Source organism: Nilaparvata lugens, chromosome 3 (assembly GCF_014356525.2).
Source record: "Nilaparvata lugens isolate BPH chromosome 3, ASM1435652v1, whole genome shotgun sequence".
Lineage (NCBI taxonomy): Eukaryota > Metazoa > Arthropoda > Insecta > Hemiptera > Delphacidae > Nilaparvata > Nilaparvata lugens.
Window position 1 is genome coordinate 16,909,896 of NC_052506.1, and position 17,313 is coordinate 16,927,208.

General features: G+C 33.3%; 1 protein-coding gene across 4 annotated transcripts; it reads right to left on the minus strand.

Moving 5' to 3' along the window:
• Positions 1-350: 350 nt before the first annotated feature.
• On the minus strand, positions 351-16,336 carry LOC111049874. Of its 4 annotated transcripts, none has more exons than XM_039423106.1 (4): positions 16,168-16,336; positions 5,405-5,507; positions 3,648-3,893; positions 351-1,806 (listed from the first exon to the last, which is right to left on the minus strand). In XM_039423106.1, coding segments are annotated over exons 1-4 (444 nt in total). In that variant the 5' UTR covers positions 16,170-16,336; the 3' UTR covers positions 351-1,713. The 4 variants fall into 4 exon arrangements, with proteins under 4 accessions (XP_039279040.1, XP_039279041.1, XP_039279039.1 ...); XM_039423107.1 differs by lacking the exon at positions 16,168-16,336 and adding an exon at positions 8,116-8,396; XM_039423105.1 differs by having other exon boundaries at positions 395-1,806; positions 16,008-16,192.
• Positions 16,337-17,313: the final 977 nt, after the last annotated feature.

Consider the following 17,313-nt stretch of genomic DNA (forward strand, 5'->3'; position numbering starts at 1 on the left):
GAGATCAGCCAATTGCAGTGATGGATTGAGCCATAGGTGGAAGCGTAGTTGTCAATTTGTCGAATAGAGTCAGTCGAGACTGTGATTGCAGAGAGAAAACTTCCTAAGTTTAACATGAGCGCTTGAATACTCACTGGAAATTAGAGAACGCTGGCCGATACACAACGGCAACATAGCAGCCGTTGTATCCCTGCCGCTGTATGCCTTCTCTGCTGCGCATGTCCATCCCAAGTCCAAAGTTAATTTCAACGAAGTATAATCAAGGCTAGCCCTTGATATAATTGAAAGACACTTGTCAAGGCTAGAGATGCATGGAAATCCATAGAGGTAAAGAATAAAAGATAATGAAGTCTTATCAACATTTTTTATTGCTTATAGAGACATTCACAATACAGTCACACGTACACACACTTTATTTTAAGATAAAATCACAAAATAATAACGATAGAATGTAATATTCCTTCATCCAAACATCATTCAGTCTATTTTAGAATATTACCTATTTGTAATAATTTAAGAGCCTACTCAGTAGACAATCATGTTTGATTAGATATTTTTATGGAGATAATTTATTCACCTATCGAAAAAATTAAATTACTTGGATGAGAAATGAATATTCTTTCATGTTCTTCTTTTCGGGCTTTTGTTTTCCGACTTTGAAATCTCCCATTACCGGTACATCTTTTATTTCTCACTTGTTGGACTTGTTCTCCATTACATACTTACAGATACATACTAGATCGTATATTTTTCTCAGCATCTTTCGTTCCCAGATACTCAGTAGGTCTTCAACTTTCTTTTAAAAACCAATGTTTCTGCCCCATACAACACAACTGGCTTTATAGCAGTTTCATAGATTTGTTTTTTACAGTATTTTCCTTAACAGAGTTTTCGATCTCAGTATTGGCTAAGAGCATAATAACATCGATGCTATTTTTCTATTGACTTATAATATCACGGTATATACATACTGCATTTTCTTGCGAAATACCGACATTCACTTCGCCCAAAATTATGTTTGTTTATTGTCTAACTTTCCATAACAAAATGACATTGAAATGAATTTTCTTTTATTACTGGTGCTTATGTCGTTAGTCTGAACTTACAAGCAAAATAGCAAACATTTAAAATCACTTTTAACGTCTTTGACACCTGTCTTATCTTATATTAGTTGTATTTTACAAGACAAACTGTATTTAAAGGAGACAGCAGCTTGTTAGCAATAATTTGAAATTGACAGGAACTAGAAAATTGTAATAGAAACAAATGATTACCGTAGAGTTTAGTAGAATATCTTGAAAATATTGATGATTGATTTGAGAATTACCGTACCTTTGAATTCAAATGAATCAATCATGCAATTATCATCAATTTATAGCGTTTTCTTCTAATATGCAAATATTAGACATTATAATACTGTAGCTGTTATGATCTTGAAAACTGTAAAATACTACTATAGGCCGACTATACATAGAATTCGTTTTGTACTGTGTGATAATATATTGTATCATTCAACAAAATTGTTAACAAATAACAAGTGAATTCTTACAAGGAAACATAATTTTTCTAGTCACTAAAATAAATTATGACCGTTATTATACTCTTAAGCTTGGAGTTCCAGTTTTAAACTTGATTGCAACCTAAGTTTTATGCGAAGCTGACACATTCTCATCGAATACTGCAATTGATTAACAGTATCCCAGCAGAATGAACTCAGTTATCACTGTGAGGTGTTGGTTTGCTTGTAAATGTTTCCAGAGTTCTTGAAAGAATATTGCTGAACATTTTCAGCATCTTGAGTGGCACCTGAAAATGATATAAATTGGTTATTATCAATTTTAATATTCAATTGAGATGGATATCTTTAATTCACCTGAAATCAACCTTAAAATATGAAAGGGTATATATATTCTAATTTTTTCCCTGCACACAGACAAAACATCCACGCAGGGCTTATATTCATTATATTAAAAAATGTATTAAGAATCTATCGTGTTACTTTCGAGTGCAATGTTAATGTTTCCAGATTTTATTGTTTCTATAATAATATAATTATGAGTTTTAACTGACATATTATATATTTAAAAGTTTTCAAATATTATATTTTCACAATTTTAAAAATTAATCTAGTCTTACTTTGTAAATGAATGTTAAAATTTGAATGTACGTGACTATTTTCTATGCTTACCATTGTTTAGCCATGACAAGTAATAAATTGAATTGAATATTGTTACAATATTATTTTGTGTATAAGCTTTTTATGAATAGATTTGAATTCAAATCAGGGGTTTCGACAAAAATGCTTTACAAAAGAAACAATTTTTTTGTGAAAATGTATAATCATCATTATTCAATAAATAAACGATTCATAATGTATGGTAGCCACAGTATGATATATTAGGCCCAATTCATACAGAATGGACGTCGGGCAGAGACGATGCGCAGAATTTTGTCCCTTCCGCGTCTCTCATATGTAAAAAAATGGTTTACATACTCTTTGCCGTCTCTTGTGGCATACGAGAACGGACATGCCAATCCTTGCAACTTGTTCAACCTCGGAAATGCGGGATGACGTTGATTTTAACATACAAATTGCTCGTTAAACATGTAGAGATGTAGTTAACGTGTTACCATACAACATTATATGATATGTGCTTATTTCTATATACTTTTCATCTTGACTATTTCTATCCAAGTACCCAAATCACTAGGAACCGAATAGAATATTAATAAGTTATGTTCCCAAAGCAACAACAACAAATTGGTTTCTGTTAAACAAGATCAGACTATTTATCACGAAAAATGGACAAATTGTTGAAGGTTATGAAAAAGAAATGTTATCTCAGTCTAGTTTAGCAATTAAAATTAATCTTCATTTGACTAATTGCTAAAGCAGTAAAGTTTTCATTGCAAACTTGAAATACGGTAATAAACTTTCAACTCTCAATTGAAAAATCTTTTCCTGAAGAGTTTACAACCTAGAGATTTGTGATTTCAGGTACACACTACATAATTAAAATCTTATTGTAGTATTGATTCAAGGAAATAAGTGTTGAATCACTTCAAGTTCTATGTCTAAAACTTTATATTGTTGTTTAAAATATTTTTTATCAACCATTCAACCCTACCGAATAATCAAGAGATTGAATTAAAATTAACAATGCAAATGTGCAAAACGTTGACTGTTTCTGAAATGTCGTATAATTCAATTTCTACGCAATATCTTCCAATGATAAGTGAAAAAGTTGAACGGAACTCATCTGAGAGAAAATTTATAGGGTAAAAATGTTATAACATAATGTGGAATATCCTAGGTAATAGTATTGGAAAATGATAAGACAAGTCTACTTTGTAATCCACTGAGTTTTTCCTTTCTACTGAAAAAATTACCTTTGTGGATATATGGCCTTCTCGAAATGACTGATTCAATTTCATTTAGGGGTTTCGCCCTATTTCCTTGACAACCTTGTATAGACTACTACGAGTGAATATACAACCTACAACCTTGTAACAACCTTGTATACGAGTGAATATACAACCTTGTATACCTAAAGATCAAATTGGTAGAATTGTAAAGTTGAGAATTAAAAGTAACAGAATATGACAGGTCTACTATACAGTTCAAATGAAGATTGTGAAGGTCTCACCTGGAATAGATCATCAATGAATCGCAAGAACGTATCACGTTTTGGTGACGGGGGGGTCGTAGTTTCGGTTGGAGACTCGTCACTGCTGGAGTCACTCGTGATGGGGGGTGTGGTAGGTGTCTCAGTACCACCAGTACTACTGGCACTACTACCTGAAGCTGGAGTGAGGTCTTCAGAGTTCGTGGTGGTAGTACTGGTGTTCTGATCATCATCTGCCCCGGATCTGATTTTTTTGTCATCATCGTCCTGTCGAAACAAAAATTCTTAGTGTTATTGATTTTCTAATATCGGGGCACCGAGCTTCGCTCGTTATATTTATTTATTGATAAACAGAACACAATTCTCTAAAATGATCGTGTTTATATTTCACAGCTGGCTATATGTCATCTTATGAATTTCGGGGATGCGATATTTTGATTTTTCACATACTCACTCGCTCACTCACTTTTTTACTATCCACTGCTGTTTCAGCCAAGGATGAATTATCCTTTTAATGTCGTTCAGCGAGTTTTCCCAAGGATGAGACCTAGTGCAATCGAATTTTTATATCATAAACCTACTAAGTTCCAATTTCGTGAAAATCGTTAGAGCCGTTTTCGAGATCCGTGGAACATAAATAACCAGATATAAAAATATATACAAATATATGGAAATTGCTCGCTTAATATAATAGGATAATCATTTACATTAGTAACATAACTTGAATTTATCATGGGAACAACATTTTTCCTTAGGGCATCATTGTTGGTTAACTTTCCAAGTTGAGAAATTATTGTGAACCTTGAAAAAATTCACAATCGAAGTTTTAGTTCTCAATCAATAATAAGGATAGTGGAGAAGAGTAGGCATAGGACAACTATAAAGCAGTGTTTGCTGTCAGAATAATTGTTAGTGTTGATTAGGCCGATTGACTAACTGTGCTGCTGTTGTGATGGTGATGTTGTGGTACATATCCATATTGAATGTGAACGACTTGATATAGTCAAAACCACTAATTTATTAAAACAATCTGAGATACTATCAGTTTCAGTTGTTACACTATTATCAATCTCAAGTAATCTCGAGTTCTCTTTGAGAATGGGCTACCGAGTTGTTTTCTTCAAAATATCGAGTATACTCTAGTAAACTCGAGTTCTCTTTGACAATATTAGTTTTCTTCAAAATGGATAGAATGGCTCAGCCATTCAAAACAAGAAAACAAGCTTGAATTCCATTCCAAGGATATAATTAAAGTTCAGCTGAAATGATTTCTGCATCGATCTTTCATTCATTACTCTGATGAGGATTATATAATAAATGAGCTGTAGGCTTGCACTTCGGTAATGGGAAGATGAATATAAGATATGAATTAGTCCAAAGCTCTTGGTGGGTGCCGAACGAAGTGATTTTAAGTTTATAATTGTTTGTAAGTGGAACTGGTCTCAATCCTATTCGGAAGAATTCATTTCACGCATTATGTGGGGTTGAGAATGGTTCAGACTGCTTGGACAACCATCTAACACACAAAACCCATTCTAATTTATTATGTGTTGTACAGAAGGTATAATACCGTATAACGATAGAAATACCTATTTAATAAACAGCTACCGTACTCCACTATACTCTCCGCCTACTAAAATTCTATCAAAACTATCATGATGAGTACAAAGTTGTATGTTCAATTCTTCATTAAACTGTAAATGACTGAATTATAATAACTATAATGAGGCTGATTCTTTTAATTTCTTTAAACATGAAAAAAATAGTAGCCTACTTACAAGGATTTCGTTGTCTTCTTCTCTCATGTTCATGCAGTTGACTCTTGAAATCGCCAAGATAGTGAACAGTAGACAGATAAACTGAAACTTTGTTCCCAACATCCTGCAAAACAGAAAGAATATGAAATCATGAGTAAAGTCTGGATTTATTCTAAAACTATCATATTATCTAATATACATCTATTGTCTAAGTATTTCTCGTAATGATGGATTAGTGATGGTTTTCTATCTTAATCGCAATAGTGACCGGAACTTTGGGACCAACTAGAAAAAAGAGGAATTTTGGGACCAAGTCTGGTGTCTCTACCTGCGAGCTGATTAGTAAACAATTGTCGGCCCTTACGGCAGGTTCACACGCTTCTGTCACTGAATGAGACCATTCAAAGATTCATTTTTAGAAATAGTTCTGTGTACTGAGTATATTAACAATCTATTTTTATTACAGACATCTTAAGAAGGCTTTTTTCCAACTTTTTATTACACCTAAGTTTCTTGTTCTAATAAGGACTAAAAACTCATATTTTCCTGATCAAACAGGTAGCGGAAATAATAATTCAACTTTAAAATCTGAATGAATAAATATGTAAAGTACTGCATATTGGATAAATATAGTTGAAGAGGCCTGCAACTGACTCGCTAATTCTATGTGCTCAATGCCTTTGTGTTGAAGAACAATGTCCAACCTCCTGTTGGAGACATCTGATTCTACCTGTAAAGACTCATCCTCTTCTATGTCGGAGCCCTTTAGTCCCAAAAATTATTGGTCCCAAAGTTCCTGGCACCATAGTAATAGAATTGTAACTGAAATAATATTGAGTAGGAGTAGGTTGAGAGTAGAAATCAAATTATCCTATATTATATTAGGTTACACACGTTATGAGTTTCATGTACCGGTATGCATCGAAAATATTCAACCATGGAGATTTTTCAAAAGAATTAAGAGAAATTATAGAATAATTAGAAAAGAGGATCCTAATGTGATCCTAATTGTTGATATTCCTCATGAGCATACAAAATCGCTTCGAATTTGTTAGATGTATATTCAACTTGTTTTAGCTGTAAGAATAATAATAGGGCCTACTATTCCCTTCTCATTCGTAGGGAAACACATACAATATAGATTATCTGAAAGATGAAACACCATTGCTAAGTTGCTTATTTAAAAGAAAATATTGTACCGTATGTACCGAGTAGCCTATCCGAATATGTTGATTGCAACTGCACTATATGTACGCCTATTATATAGAAGTACAAGTAGTTTCATGGTTGTGAAAGTTAAATTTAACACTTATAAAGATTCTTATATATCTGGGTACTTATTAGGCAACGAATTGTAATAATGATTAAGGTTTAATTTGAGTAAGTGAGCCTATATACCTCCATTTTTGGAATCCTATACGGACGTATCTCATATGATAGGTGAATATGTTGTTATGTAAACAAGAATTATTGTTGTTCTAGGTATGTTGTTATTACATGATTTGTGAAACTCCGAAAAATGCTATAGTAGACGCTTGGAACAATCTATCGATAGCATTATCTTAAGAGAAACCTATTCTCTAAAATATTTGGAGATCATAAACATCATCGGTCCTCGTCTTTCACGGTGTCAAGAGTCACGATTGCTATTTCCAGCAACACTGATTTAGGCCCATCACTTATCATCTGCTCACTGTCCTCAAGCTAAAATTACTTTCTATTCTGTTGGATATTCATAACCGCTAATGTTAAAACGGATACTCTGCATAGAGAATTAATATTTATTTATCCATTTATTTATCATTTACAATCAACTTGAGGACAAAGAAACAGACTACAGTCCAAATTCCTTTTCATCCCAATTTCATATAATAAATTGTCCAAATAAAGGTTATGTGCGACTTTTCAATTCTTCACAGAATTAATATTAATATTATTCCAGATTCAATACATTAATTGACTAAATGGATGTTGAGGAATCAAAAACCCAGAAGTTACAAATGTTTAATGTTTTGTAATTTTTCTATTTCTATAAAAAGCTATCAAGTTAATTTTTTAAATTATAAAAAAACATTCTTGCACCCGGTAGCACAGAAGTCTGTTGAATTTTGTCAGGAATTAGATGCCAATTATGGAACCAATTAGAGAAGCAATCTTTGAAAAGAAGAATTCTCTGATTGGTTATTGTGCGATCCAATCATCATTAAAATTTAACAGACTATTTGTGCAACCGGGTCATAATTTCTAAAAATGATAACATTTTCCAAATTTGAGGGGGGCTAGGGGGAGATAGAACGGGCGGCTGATCCGCAGAGATGCTTAGGAGGATGTGTATTATTTTATTCTATTCACTATCGAATGTCATTATAGTCTCCATATACTGAAGTCGCTATATCTTGTCTCTTACGACGTTTGGCATTTTGTCACTTGCAGTCCTTCAGTGACTGAACTCCAGCTGCAATAATAAAAATCAGTTTATGACTGGACCAACTGGAAAAGCAGTCGAAGAATATCACTAAAATCTACTGAGTGCGGTAGTTTGAGATTCTTGAAGTATCGTATGCAATTTCATCGCTCATTTTTCCTGATTCATCTCTTCACAGGTTTTACGATATTACAAGTTGCACAATAATTATAGGGTAGTCTTCAGATGCTCTCACACACATCATCAAAATTTCTAAACATTATTCCAATTTCCTGTTAGTGACAAGTGCAATTAAAACTATGATTACCTATACTACTTCCGGAGATCTGGCTGTGAAGTTGGAGTGATTATGCTAATTGTAGCGATGATTTAAACTTCACTAGTCTTTCCTTGTCGTTTATAGGAGCCCGTCATTGCAGACTTTTTGAACAAGCCTATATGAAAGAGTGTATGCTCAGATTGAAATTTCATCTTATAATCAATACCGTATAACATGGATCATAAAAGTACGTATTATCCCATAATGAAACACTAGATTATCTCATGTATGATAAGACACTACTACCTTATTCACTGATTAATTTTATTTTACTGACTTTTATGAATTTTTAAGACAATTATGAAAGAGCACAATCTCCATTAAGTTACTGTTTAAATTCAATCAAGCAAGTCTGATAAGAAACCAATATTCCAATAAATGGTACTGTTCAAAATGTCGATAAAACCAATTACAAAGAGATGAAGAACTTGAGTATGTTATGGTTTGATTGATTTTATTGTTCTAAGTTTGGTATTGGGAGTTAATAGTACATTTTAGTTCAGCTTTTAGTGTATATTCGGCATATTTCAATCGTGAATATCAGTTTAATTGAATTGACTTTCCTTGAGTGAGGAGTGTACTTAAAAGCACCGATAAAATTGATTGAATCTCCCGAGTTGCATCCCATTTGTTTATGAACATCTATGGCTCTTCCAAACTCTAAAATATGATTGTTTACCGAGGTCTCAATAGTTATTAATAAATCTGATTTTTAAATTGTTGTTAGATGTTGAGTTTTATGAATTGATTTCAATTTTTTGGGTGCAGTATTCAAACAAATGATTTCTCTCATCCACAACTTTTATCAACTGATGTTTTTTTTTTATCAACTGAATTTTGGTTTAATTTTTTTAAATTTCAAGTGGGCTCTCAAAAAATCATAATTAAAAAAATCGAGGAGACTGATAAATTATGATAAAGGGTATTATACAGAATCAGGAAGCAACAAAGAATGACACGAAATTGTCGTTCCAATGATACCCAACTAAGACGAAATGATAAGCAAATGGGAATAGAATTTTAATTCCAAGCCAGGCTCGTCTATTTCCGGCTATCGGGAAATTTTTATGGAGAATTCGATCTTTCAGTTGGTGATGTCTTCATAATCTTGATAAAGTCTGCCTGAAAACTACCGTACCGTATCTTAAACAAAATGTCTATAATAGTGTGTCCCATTCAAATGCCAGACAAATTCCATGCTTTGTATGTTACTTCCAATCAATCATGTGAAGTCTTAGTTCGGTGACGGTTATGTACCCTTTTCAATACAGAAATTTTAAGATATTAGTCAGAGTTTGTCATTACTGAAATACAGTTATCGGCTACGATTTCTCTGAATTTTAGTGAACTGGTTCTAATACAAGAATGGAACTACATTAATTAATTGATGCAGCACTCAATTTAAATGTCGATACTTTTATTAATGAATCATTCGTTTACCTAGGCCTACTCTACAATATTACCACTACCACAGGCTCAAAGAGTAGCCTATTTATATGCTGGCTGTTGTCTTATAATTGATCAAATATATCCTTCTAAATGTCCTTCTGTCAAATTGTTCAGACTATTAGAACTAAATTGGAAAGCAACATAATTCCTCCGAGAACTTTAATAATTTAAAAAATACCTCATATTCTAGTAATCATAATACAAGTAATAGGATATTCTCTATAATTTAATTTTTAATTATAGCCTATTTTATGGTTGAGTTGTCTTAAATTAATAGTTGTTCCGAACCGGTAGCTTCATTTAGGAGATAGAATAACATTGAGAGTAGCCTGTCAATCCTTCTTTTGTATACTTGTCATAGTTGCTATCAGAATAAACAGTCCATCTCGATTATTTATATAGCTGTTTCACACTTTTGCGAGTTTGTTATGCTTTCAACTTGACTTTCTGAATGAAGAAAAACTCGTCGGAATACGACTACGGTAATGTAATTTGAATAGCAACGTAAATTTCGACTACCGTAGTTTATATAAGCATTGGAAAGAAGAGAATTTCGAACTCTGGAACCATAGTTTCAAATAGCTTCCAGTGTCCTATCAATCACTTCAAATGTACAATATTTGATAGATAAGTGTAATAAATCTATCTTAATCAACATGGGTATTGGCTGGATTAAATGAGTTTGAAATATTTTTTGTTTGCTAAGGTACTTATTTAGAATTGAATGAAATTAGGAATATGAAAAAATGTTAGCTAGTTGAGGAAATATATAAATGTGAATTTCCTGAGAAGTTTATTACCACAGCTGTGAGAAAAAGTAATGCTAAACTCTATGTAGCGATCGAAATTGAATAGGAATTGCTGTTTACTATCACGCATCATACGAGCCGTGCATAATGTCTTGAAGTTCCGTATCCAACTACGGTAGGATAATCCTTCTCTATAATCACTGTAAATCGTGATTCTGGAGAAAATCTTGTCAATAGAGAGTCGTGATTCTACAAGACCACCAATCAACACAAACTTTTCCCAGAAATGTGGGGAAGATAACAACAACCTTGAAAGAAGATATACAGAGACTGGGAAAGCCTCGATAATGGCTTGCTTTACTACTGGTAGTAATTCAGTGTAGCCAAAACGGTTTTACTCATTATCATTCTAATTTTTTGAATTCAAAGCCCTCTCTCGTCATAAGAAAAACTCGTTTCCTACAAATTGAAAATTGTAATTGATTTCTCACACAATCCGATCCAAGAGTTAGCGTTATATTGTCTGCTAATATTTTCAAAAAAGGCTATAGTGAATCTTTTTCTAAAAGAGCTTCATCCAATTTGAGGAAATTTGGAGGCACCTGATCAATTTCAGGCCTCTGACGTGACTTAACGACTGCTTCTCGGCAGCCAGGACCGACGGTTTAATGTGTCATCCGTAACACGGGTCAAATTCTCAAAATGAAATGCCAGTTGGTAAATATTGAGTAATTTTTTGCAAAATGTCAGTCTAGATTAAGACAAAATTTCTGAGTCACACTATCAAAACTTTTCATGTAATATATCTGTGTTTATTTCAAACTTATGGTACTATGACCCAGTGCTAGAGTAAATACTAAAGTAAACAGAATTGTTTTATCAAGGTACTAGCCGGTAGACCCGCTGTGGATCGGATTAAACTCTCGTTCAGTCGTTCTTGGAATGAATCCTTTGTATGAACTCTAATGAATGAACCCTTTCATTATATATTTTTATCGTTGGACACTGCTCTTATGAGGACAATATTTTATGTAACTTAATTGTTGCAGCATGAGTGGCTGATTAGTAGTCCAGGCTTTCAAAACCAAAGATCTGTGTGATTGGTCAATGGGTTGATTAGCCGCCATTTCACTTTCACAGCTCACTACCAATAGGAAGCAAGTCACATGCAAGTCACTGTTCAATGAGAATGCTCGTTGAATTTGAGGCGGGCTTACACTATCATAGCTACTCCCATACTTTTTGATGTCTTCAGTTAGTTCTGTCCTTCTCAGCTAGAATTATTTTTCTCTAAAATTCTCGTAGTGAACAATTATATTCATTTAATAATAATATAGACTTCAATGTTCAATGAAGGAGCAAACAATACTTAGAAGAAGAAGCTGAAAGATTCATGAAACTAATTCAAAAAGCAGCAAAGCAAAGGGAGCGTACATTTTGAACAGTGTGAGTAAACTATACAAGAGATATAATCCAGTGCTATAAAATGAGAGCAAGAAGAATATGGCTGCAGTCACGGGTCCAGCAGATAATAGAATTTTAACTAATAGGACTCAAAAATTGAGAAGGAAGATAAAAACTGGAAACAGTTCTTATCAAATATGGACAAATGTATTATTGGCTGCTTGGTCGCTAATTCAGCTTGTCTTTAGAAAAAAAAACATACTATACAACCCTACAATCAGTGATAATGAACCAATTTGGGTGTGTGGGGTCCAAATATATGCTAGAAGTAACATCAATTCGATATACGGTAGAAGTTTCAACATAAAATATTGAAGAAACTGAAATAAGACCAAAGATTAATAATAACGCTCATTGGTAGGTCTACATCAGGAACAGTGACATGAGAGATCATCGCATTCCATTTGTGTTCATTGAGAAAAGTCGATTTGCCATACAGCACGAGTTATATTTGAATCCCAATCACCTGAGGCGAGCCAGCTACTAAAAAAATCAAGATCTTACCTGGAGGCTGAAAAGAAGCGGTCAAAGCTTTTGGAACTGGTATACTATCACTTTGTCATAGTCTGTGCAGACTCTATATAATTATTATATACTTATGTTATCTGCTCCCGTACTCTCTGAAATACTGGCCATCAATGAATGCAGTTTTATAGTTTTTCATAGTTTACGAGCTAATAGTAGAATTAAAGTTAATGGTTGGTCTTTAAGATTAGTTGACAAGTTTAATGACAATCATGATAAAAAATAAGTACCTATAATCTGACAATTCTTGTGAAAACTTCAAGCAAAAGTTCTACAGCATAACACATATGTTCAAATATAACTCATTACAATGAGAAATGAGCCAATAGAAAATCTCTTTGTAACATTTCATGGAGTTTTCAATTATTGTAGATCTATTTGTTTATTATGGGTCAAGTATTGTAGTACAAATACATAAATTCAAACTCCAAACATAAACTGTTTTAAAAAGACAGGTGGATGGTGAAAAAAGCTGGTTGATGAAAAACATGGGATAAAGCTAGATGGTTGAGGGTTTTGGAGTAACTTAACAAATGAGATGAGTTTGATAAGAATTTACATCTTTTTTACAGAACCTGAGGATCAACCTTTAAAGCTTTATGACTGAATCTCATAAATCTTAAACCTCCTGGAACTTAAAAAATCTGAAGTTTAGTTTTATGACTGAAACTCATAAAGAGTTCATAAATCAAAAGCTTTAGTTCTGTAATCTTATTTTTTTAAATAGGCAGAAGCGAAGGACGTTCACGTCCAAATTTGTTGGCCCATTATTACGGAGTACCGGTTCTGATTTTTCAACATTCTCTTCTCTCGAAACAGGAATCCTTTCAACAGTTTCCTTTAGTTCTCTTTGGACACTATTTTGTTTTGACATAATTCAAAAATTCGCTGTTTGTTTTGTGATAATTCCATAGAGTCCGAAATACCAATGGAGAGCTATTTTTGAAATTGCATGGCTTCATTAGCCTTGATTCGAATTATTGTTTTTTACTTCATTCAAGGTAGAATAATATTTCCTGTTTATTCCTCTTAGAATCATCATTTTGAGATAGCCTCATCTTTTCCACAATTTTCGAATTGTGTTGCAGAAATCAGGTACAGTAGATAAAAGTTATCAGAGAGTAATGAGTACCGGTAATCCTATAAGAAGATGACTCATTCCTCATATGGATGCTACATGCCACTCTAAGATGATGTAGTAATAATAATCATAATATAGTATAATAGGTACTTTCTGCAGTCGTTGAGTACAGACAATGAGGTAATATCTCAGAGTCGCATCTAACATACATAGTCTTCAATAATAATCAACTTATAATTCTCAAGCAATATAATTCAGTAAAAGATTTTTTGAGTCTTCACTTTGCCAAATACGATCGTCAAATTTTATAAATAGGGCTTTGACTAATATAATCTTATTTATAATACTTTTTAATATTTCTGTTGCTGTGATTGGCTCTCAGAGTCTACTTTTGTATTCTTCCTAGTACCGGTAGCTTGCACGTTTACGCTGTGAGTGATAATCTACTCTCCATCTTATAGCATTAAAACACTTTTGGAGCCTTTAGTCACGGAATAAGCATAAAGTAGTGTTTCTTTCCTCTGTGCTTTAGTTCAATTCAGAAAGGATCTTGCTGCAAAGTTTAGAGCCGTTTGCACCAAAGTCTGTTTATTTTTTATCCCGATTAAAACCAATGCCACAAAGTAACACCAGCTTTTTTTAATGCCAAGATAACCAATCAGAGGAGATTCTTTTCAGAAAAACCTTCTCCGATTGGCTCTTGTAGAATATTTAATCATGATTGAAATTTAACAGACTTTTGTGCAAGCAGGCCTTAATGTTAGAACTGACTAAGTGCGGATTAATAAAAGCCGGTTAAATTTTAACTGTGATATTTCAAGAGAACCAATCAAAGAATACTTTTTTCGCAAAAGCCTTCTCTGATTGGTTCTCATGAAATTAATCATGATAAAAATTTAACCAGCTTTTGTGCAACTGGGCCTGAGAATAGCATATTACTGAATTTGGCGCATATTTAAGTGATTGAGGATTGAGTAACTTCTTCGCCACTGATAAAATGAGTTCAGTTTTTGCTTCAAAATAAGTCGAAGTTGCGGCGGCTGTTACGGTATTGAAGAATATTATTAAGATTCTAGATTTAATCATGTCCAACTATTAATGTAACATGTATAAATTAAACTGTTCAAAAAGACGTATTTTTACTGACATTTCTTGTTTTGAAATGAATCTCACATGAAATACCCAATCTCAGCTCTATTTTACAGATGTCGTTTTAGAAAGTAAGGTACTTGCTATTTGAAGGACAACAAGAGTGGTTTCTCACTTTTCCTCAACTTGCAGAGAGTTATATCACGCTATGTTTAATAATTATTACTTGTATTATAATAGACACGATATTATAATCTCATACTGGAAATCATTCAGTTACATAGCTCAATTCCTGTATTGCTCACAAGAAAGTGTGTGGAAAGTGTTATACTTTTGGGGATACGCTAGAAGAGGTGTGTTGGGAAATTTGATGAGGCAAGGTATACCGGTACCGTGAATCTGGACTTTTGCCTTTGAGTATCACTTGTAGCTCTTCATCAAACTTGGTTTGATATCCATCGTCATGGTGTGATATTCATCTTTATGGTATGATATTGGGGTAGTATCAGAACTTCCTAGTATATAGGAGGTCCTGGTAGTATCTTGTAGATCACAGCTGGATGTGAGATTAAGAGTTTAGAAGCGTTTAATTTTTCTCAGAATTCACTTTTTATTGGAATATGGCTAGCTTGTTATAATGTTAAAGAATTATGAGAACTAGATGATAAGGCAAACTAAAATAACAAGATCCATTTTCAAACATTCATTTTGGTGGTCATATTAATAATATGATGGGGAGTATAATATGATATATCATAATAATGATATGATATTGATGGGGGAGAATTGAATAGGTGGAATTCATTAGTAACATCAAGGACGTATAAGCAATAATGCATTTATTCATTCGTTTAAAAAATATTAATTTTTAACGAGAATTTGATATTGTATCAATAATTAATATTGTTATATTGATTATATTCATATCATTTACAATATTGAATACTGTCAGTCATGTTAATGACTTATTATTATTGATGAATAATGATTGATCATTGTTATCATTGAAAGCGTTACTTGTTGTCTTCAACGAGAGTCTCACCTTCCTAGCTAGCTGTTCGTTATTACAATGTTAATATTTTCAAATGGAATCAATATATTGGATGAAAGTCAATATAGATAAAAGTCAGGAATGCATAATAATTATTGTCTAAGAGACAAGACACGTTTTCGAAAAATATCTTTTAGGAACTTTATTGTATTGCATAGGTATGAATCACTTGAAATGAAGTTTATCAAATGAACGAGTAAAGTGAATAAGTGATATGATTTGAAATTTCAGTCAAAGCAACAATTTATACGACTCATTTTGTGGCTGATGATCTCAAAGATTATTTAGTTAATAGTGTAGGTACTGTATCAGACAGTCGTATTCAAAGGAATTAGAAACAATCAATAAGTAAATGATTATGATAGATAAGTCTTTCAGTGCATTCAATGCAAAATAAATTTGTTAAATAACCAACTGCAAACTGTATTCTAAATGATTGATTATAAGATTATAGAACCTTCACGACACCAACTTTGTTTTCAAAGTGTAATTTCGATGAATGAAGAAGTTTAGAGTGAGTAAGCCCAATAAATAAACGGCTTACGTCTACCTTAATTTTTGTCACTTTAAAACACAGTTTTATTTCTATCACTTGCATCTGAGGAAGTGTCAAGTTGGAACTTGGAACTTACATGATGCGGTGCACGGCTGTTGTCTGATGTGGTTAGATTAAACGACTGCACACTGAGACCGCGGAGGAATGACGCGTTCTGCGTTCACTTGTTGGAAGGCAAGCCTGTTGTGTATGTGTGTGTGTAGTTGATGAATATTTGTGTGAGTATAGTCGCTCTCAGCTTTGTTGAAAAAAAGTAAAAGTATTGTTGTCGACTAGTCGAGATGGAGGGGATTGAGTGGTGTTTGTGACTCAGAGGGGGGTTCTAAATGGTGGGAGAGGGCTGCAGTACCTATGGAGCCCGTAGATTTCCAGGAAACAAAAGTGATTAGTGGTTCTCCACCTAGCCCATACTTTGTCCTAGGGCAGTCTCGTTCTATAACCTTGGCCGTGTAATTACAAACTGACAAACTCTTCATAGCTGCTATACGGTATCATGATATGAACTGTCTTAAAGATAGTGATTAGAATCATCCATAATGTGAATTTTTTCATGTTACAGTGGTGGTAGCTAATGACCTGTTACGCTGAAAATTTATGGAGACACTGAAAAGTTATGAAGACACATAGTTATGGTACACTGAAAATTAATAAATAATTCTATGTTGATCGGCATCAAACTAATATCTATGCAGAAATTTCAAACTGAATGAAGACGTGTTGCTTTTAAGCAATTTGTTTGTATTGATTTGAATGAAAGGACCTCATGGAGGCATGGTGTACATTCAAGAACTATGCACTTCAAGGCAAGCTTTTGATTCAAAACAATGGAAATATTACATAGATAATAGCCAAGGAAACCTCGCACGGTACTGTGACGTATTTGGTGTACATTCAGCTTCCATTCAAGATCAATATAGTGATGAATAGCGGCTTGAAGTCAATGACTTCTGGTTATGTTGTTGCTGGAAAAGCAACACTGGATTGTTTCAAAGTCCCAATCCGGGATAGTTTTCACCCTAGAGAATATTCGGATGGCCCACAGTTGAAAATCAGTGAAAACGTTGATTATAATGGTAATTTATACCTTGAAATAATTCCAAACTCCAGTGTTTAGCAGCATATCATTCTTTCTATTGACCATGGTAGCCTGCAATTAAAATTGTGAAGAGGGAAGCAATCACGAGAGATTGCAAGTGGTGTTCATAGCATTTCCTTTGAATCT

Coding starts and splice junctions, on each gene's coding strand:
- LOC111049874 (XM_039423106.1), bottom strand. Junction 3,894..5,404: donor AAGAAGACAACGAAATCCTT/GTAAGTAGGCTA, acceptor TTGTTTCGACAG/GACGATGATGACAAAAAAAT. Junction 1,807..3,647: donor TCATTGATGATCTATTCCAG/GTGAGACCTTCA, acceptor TATCATTTTCAG/GTGCCACTCAAGATGCTGAA.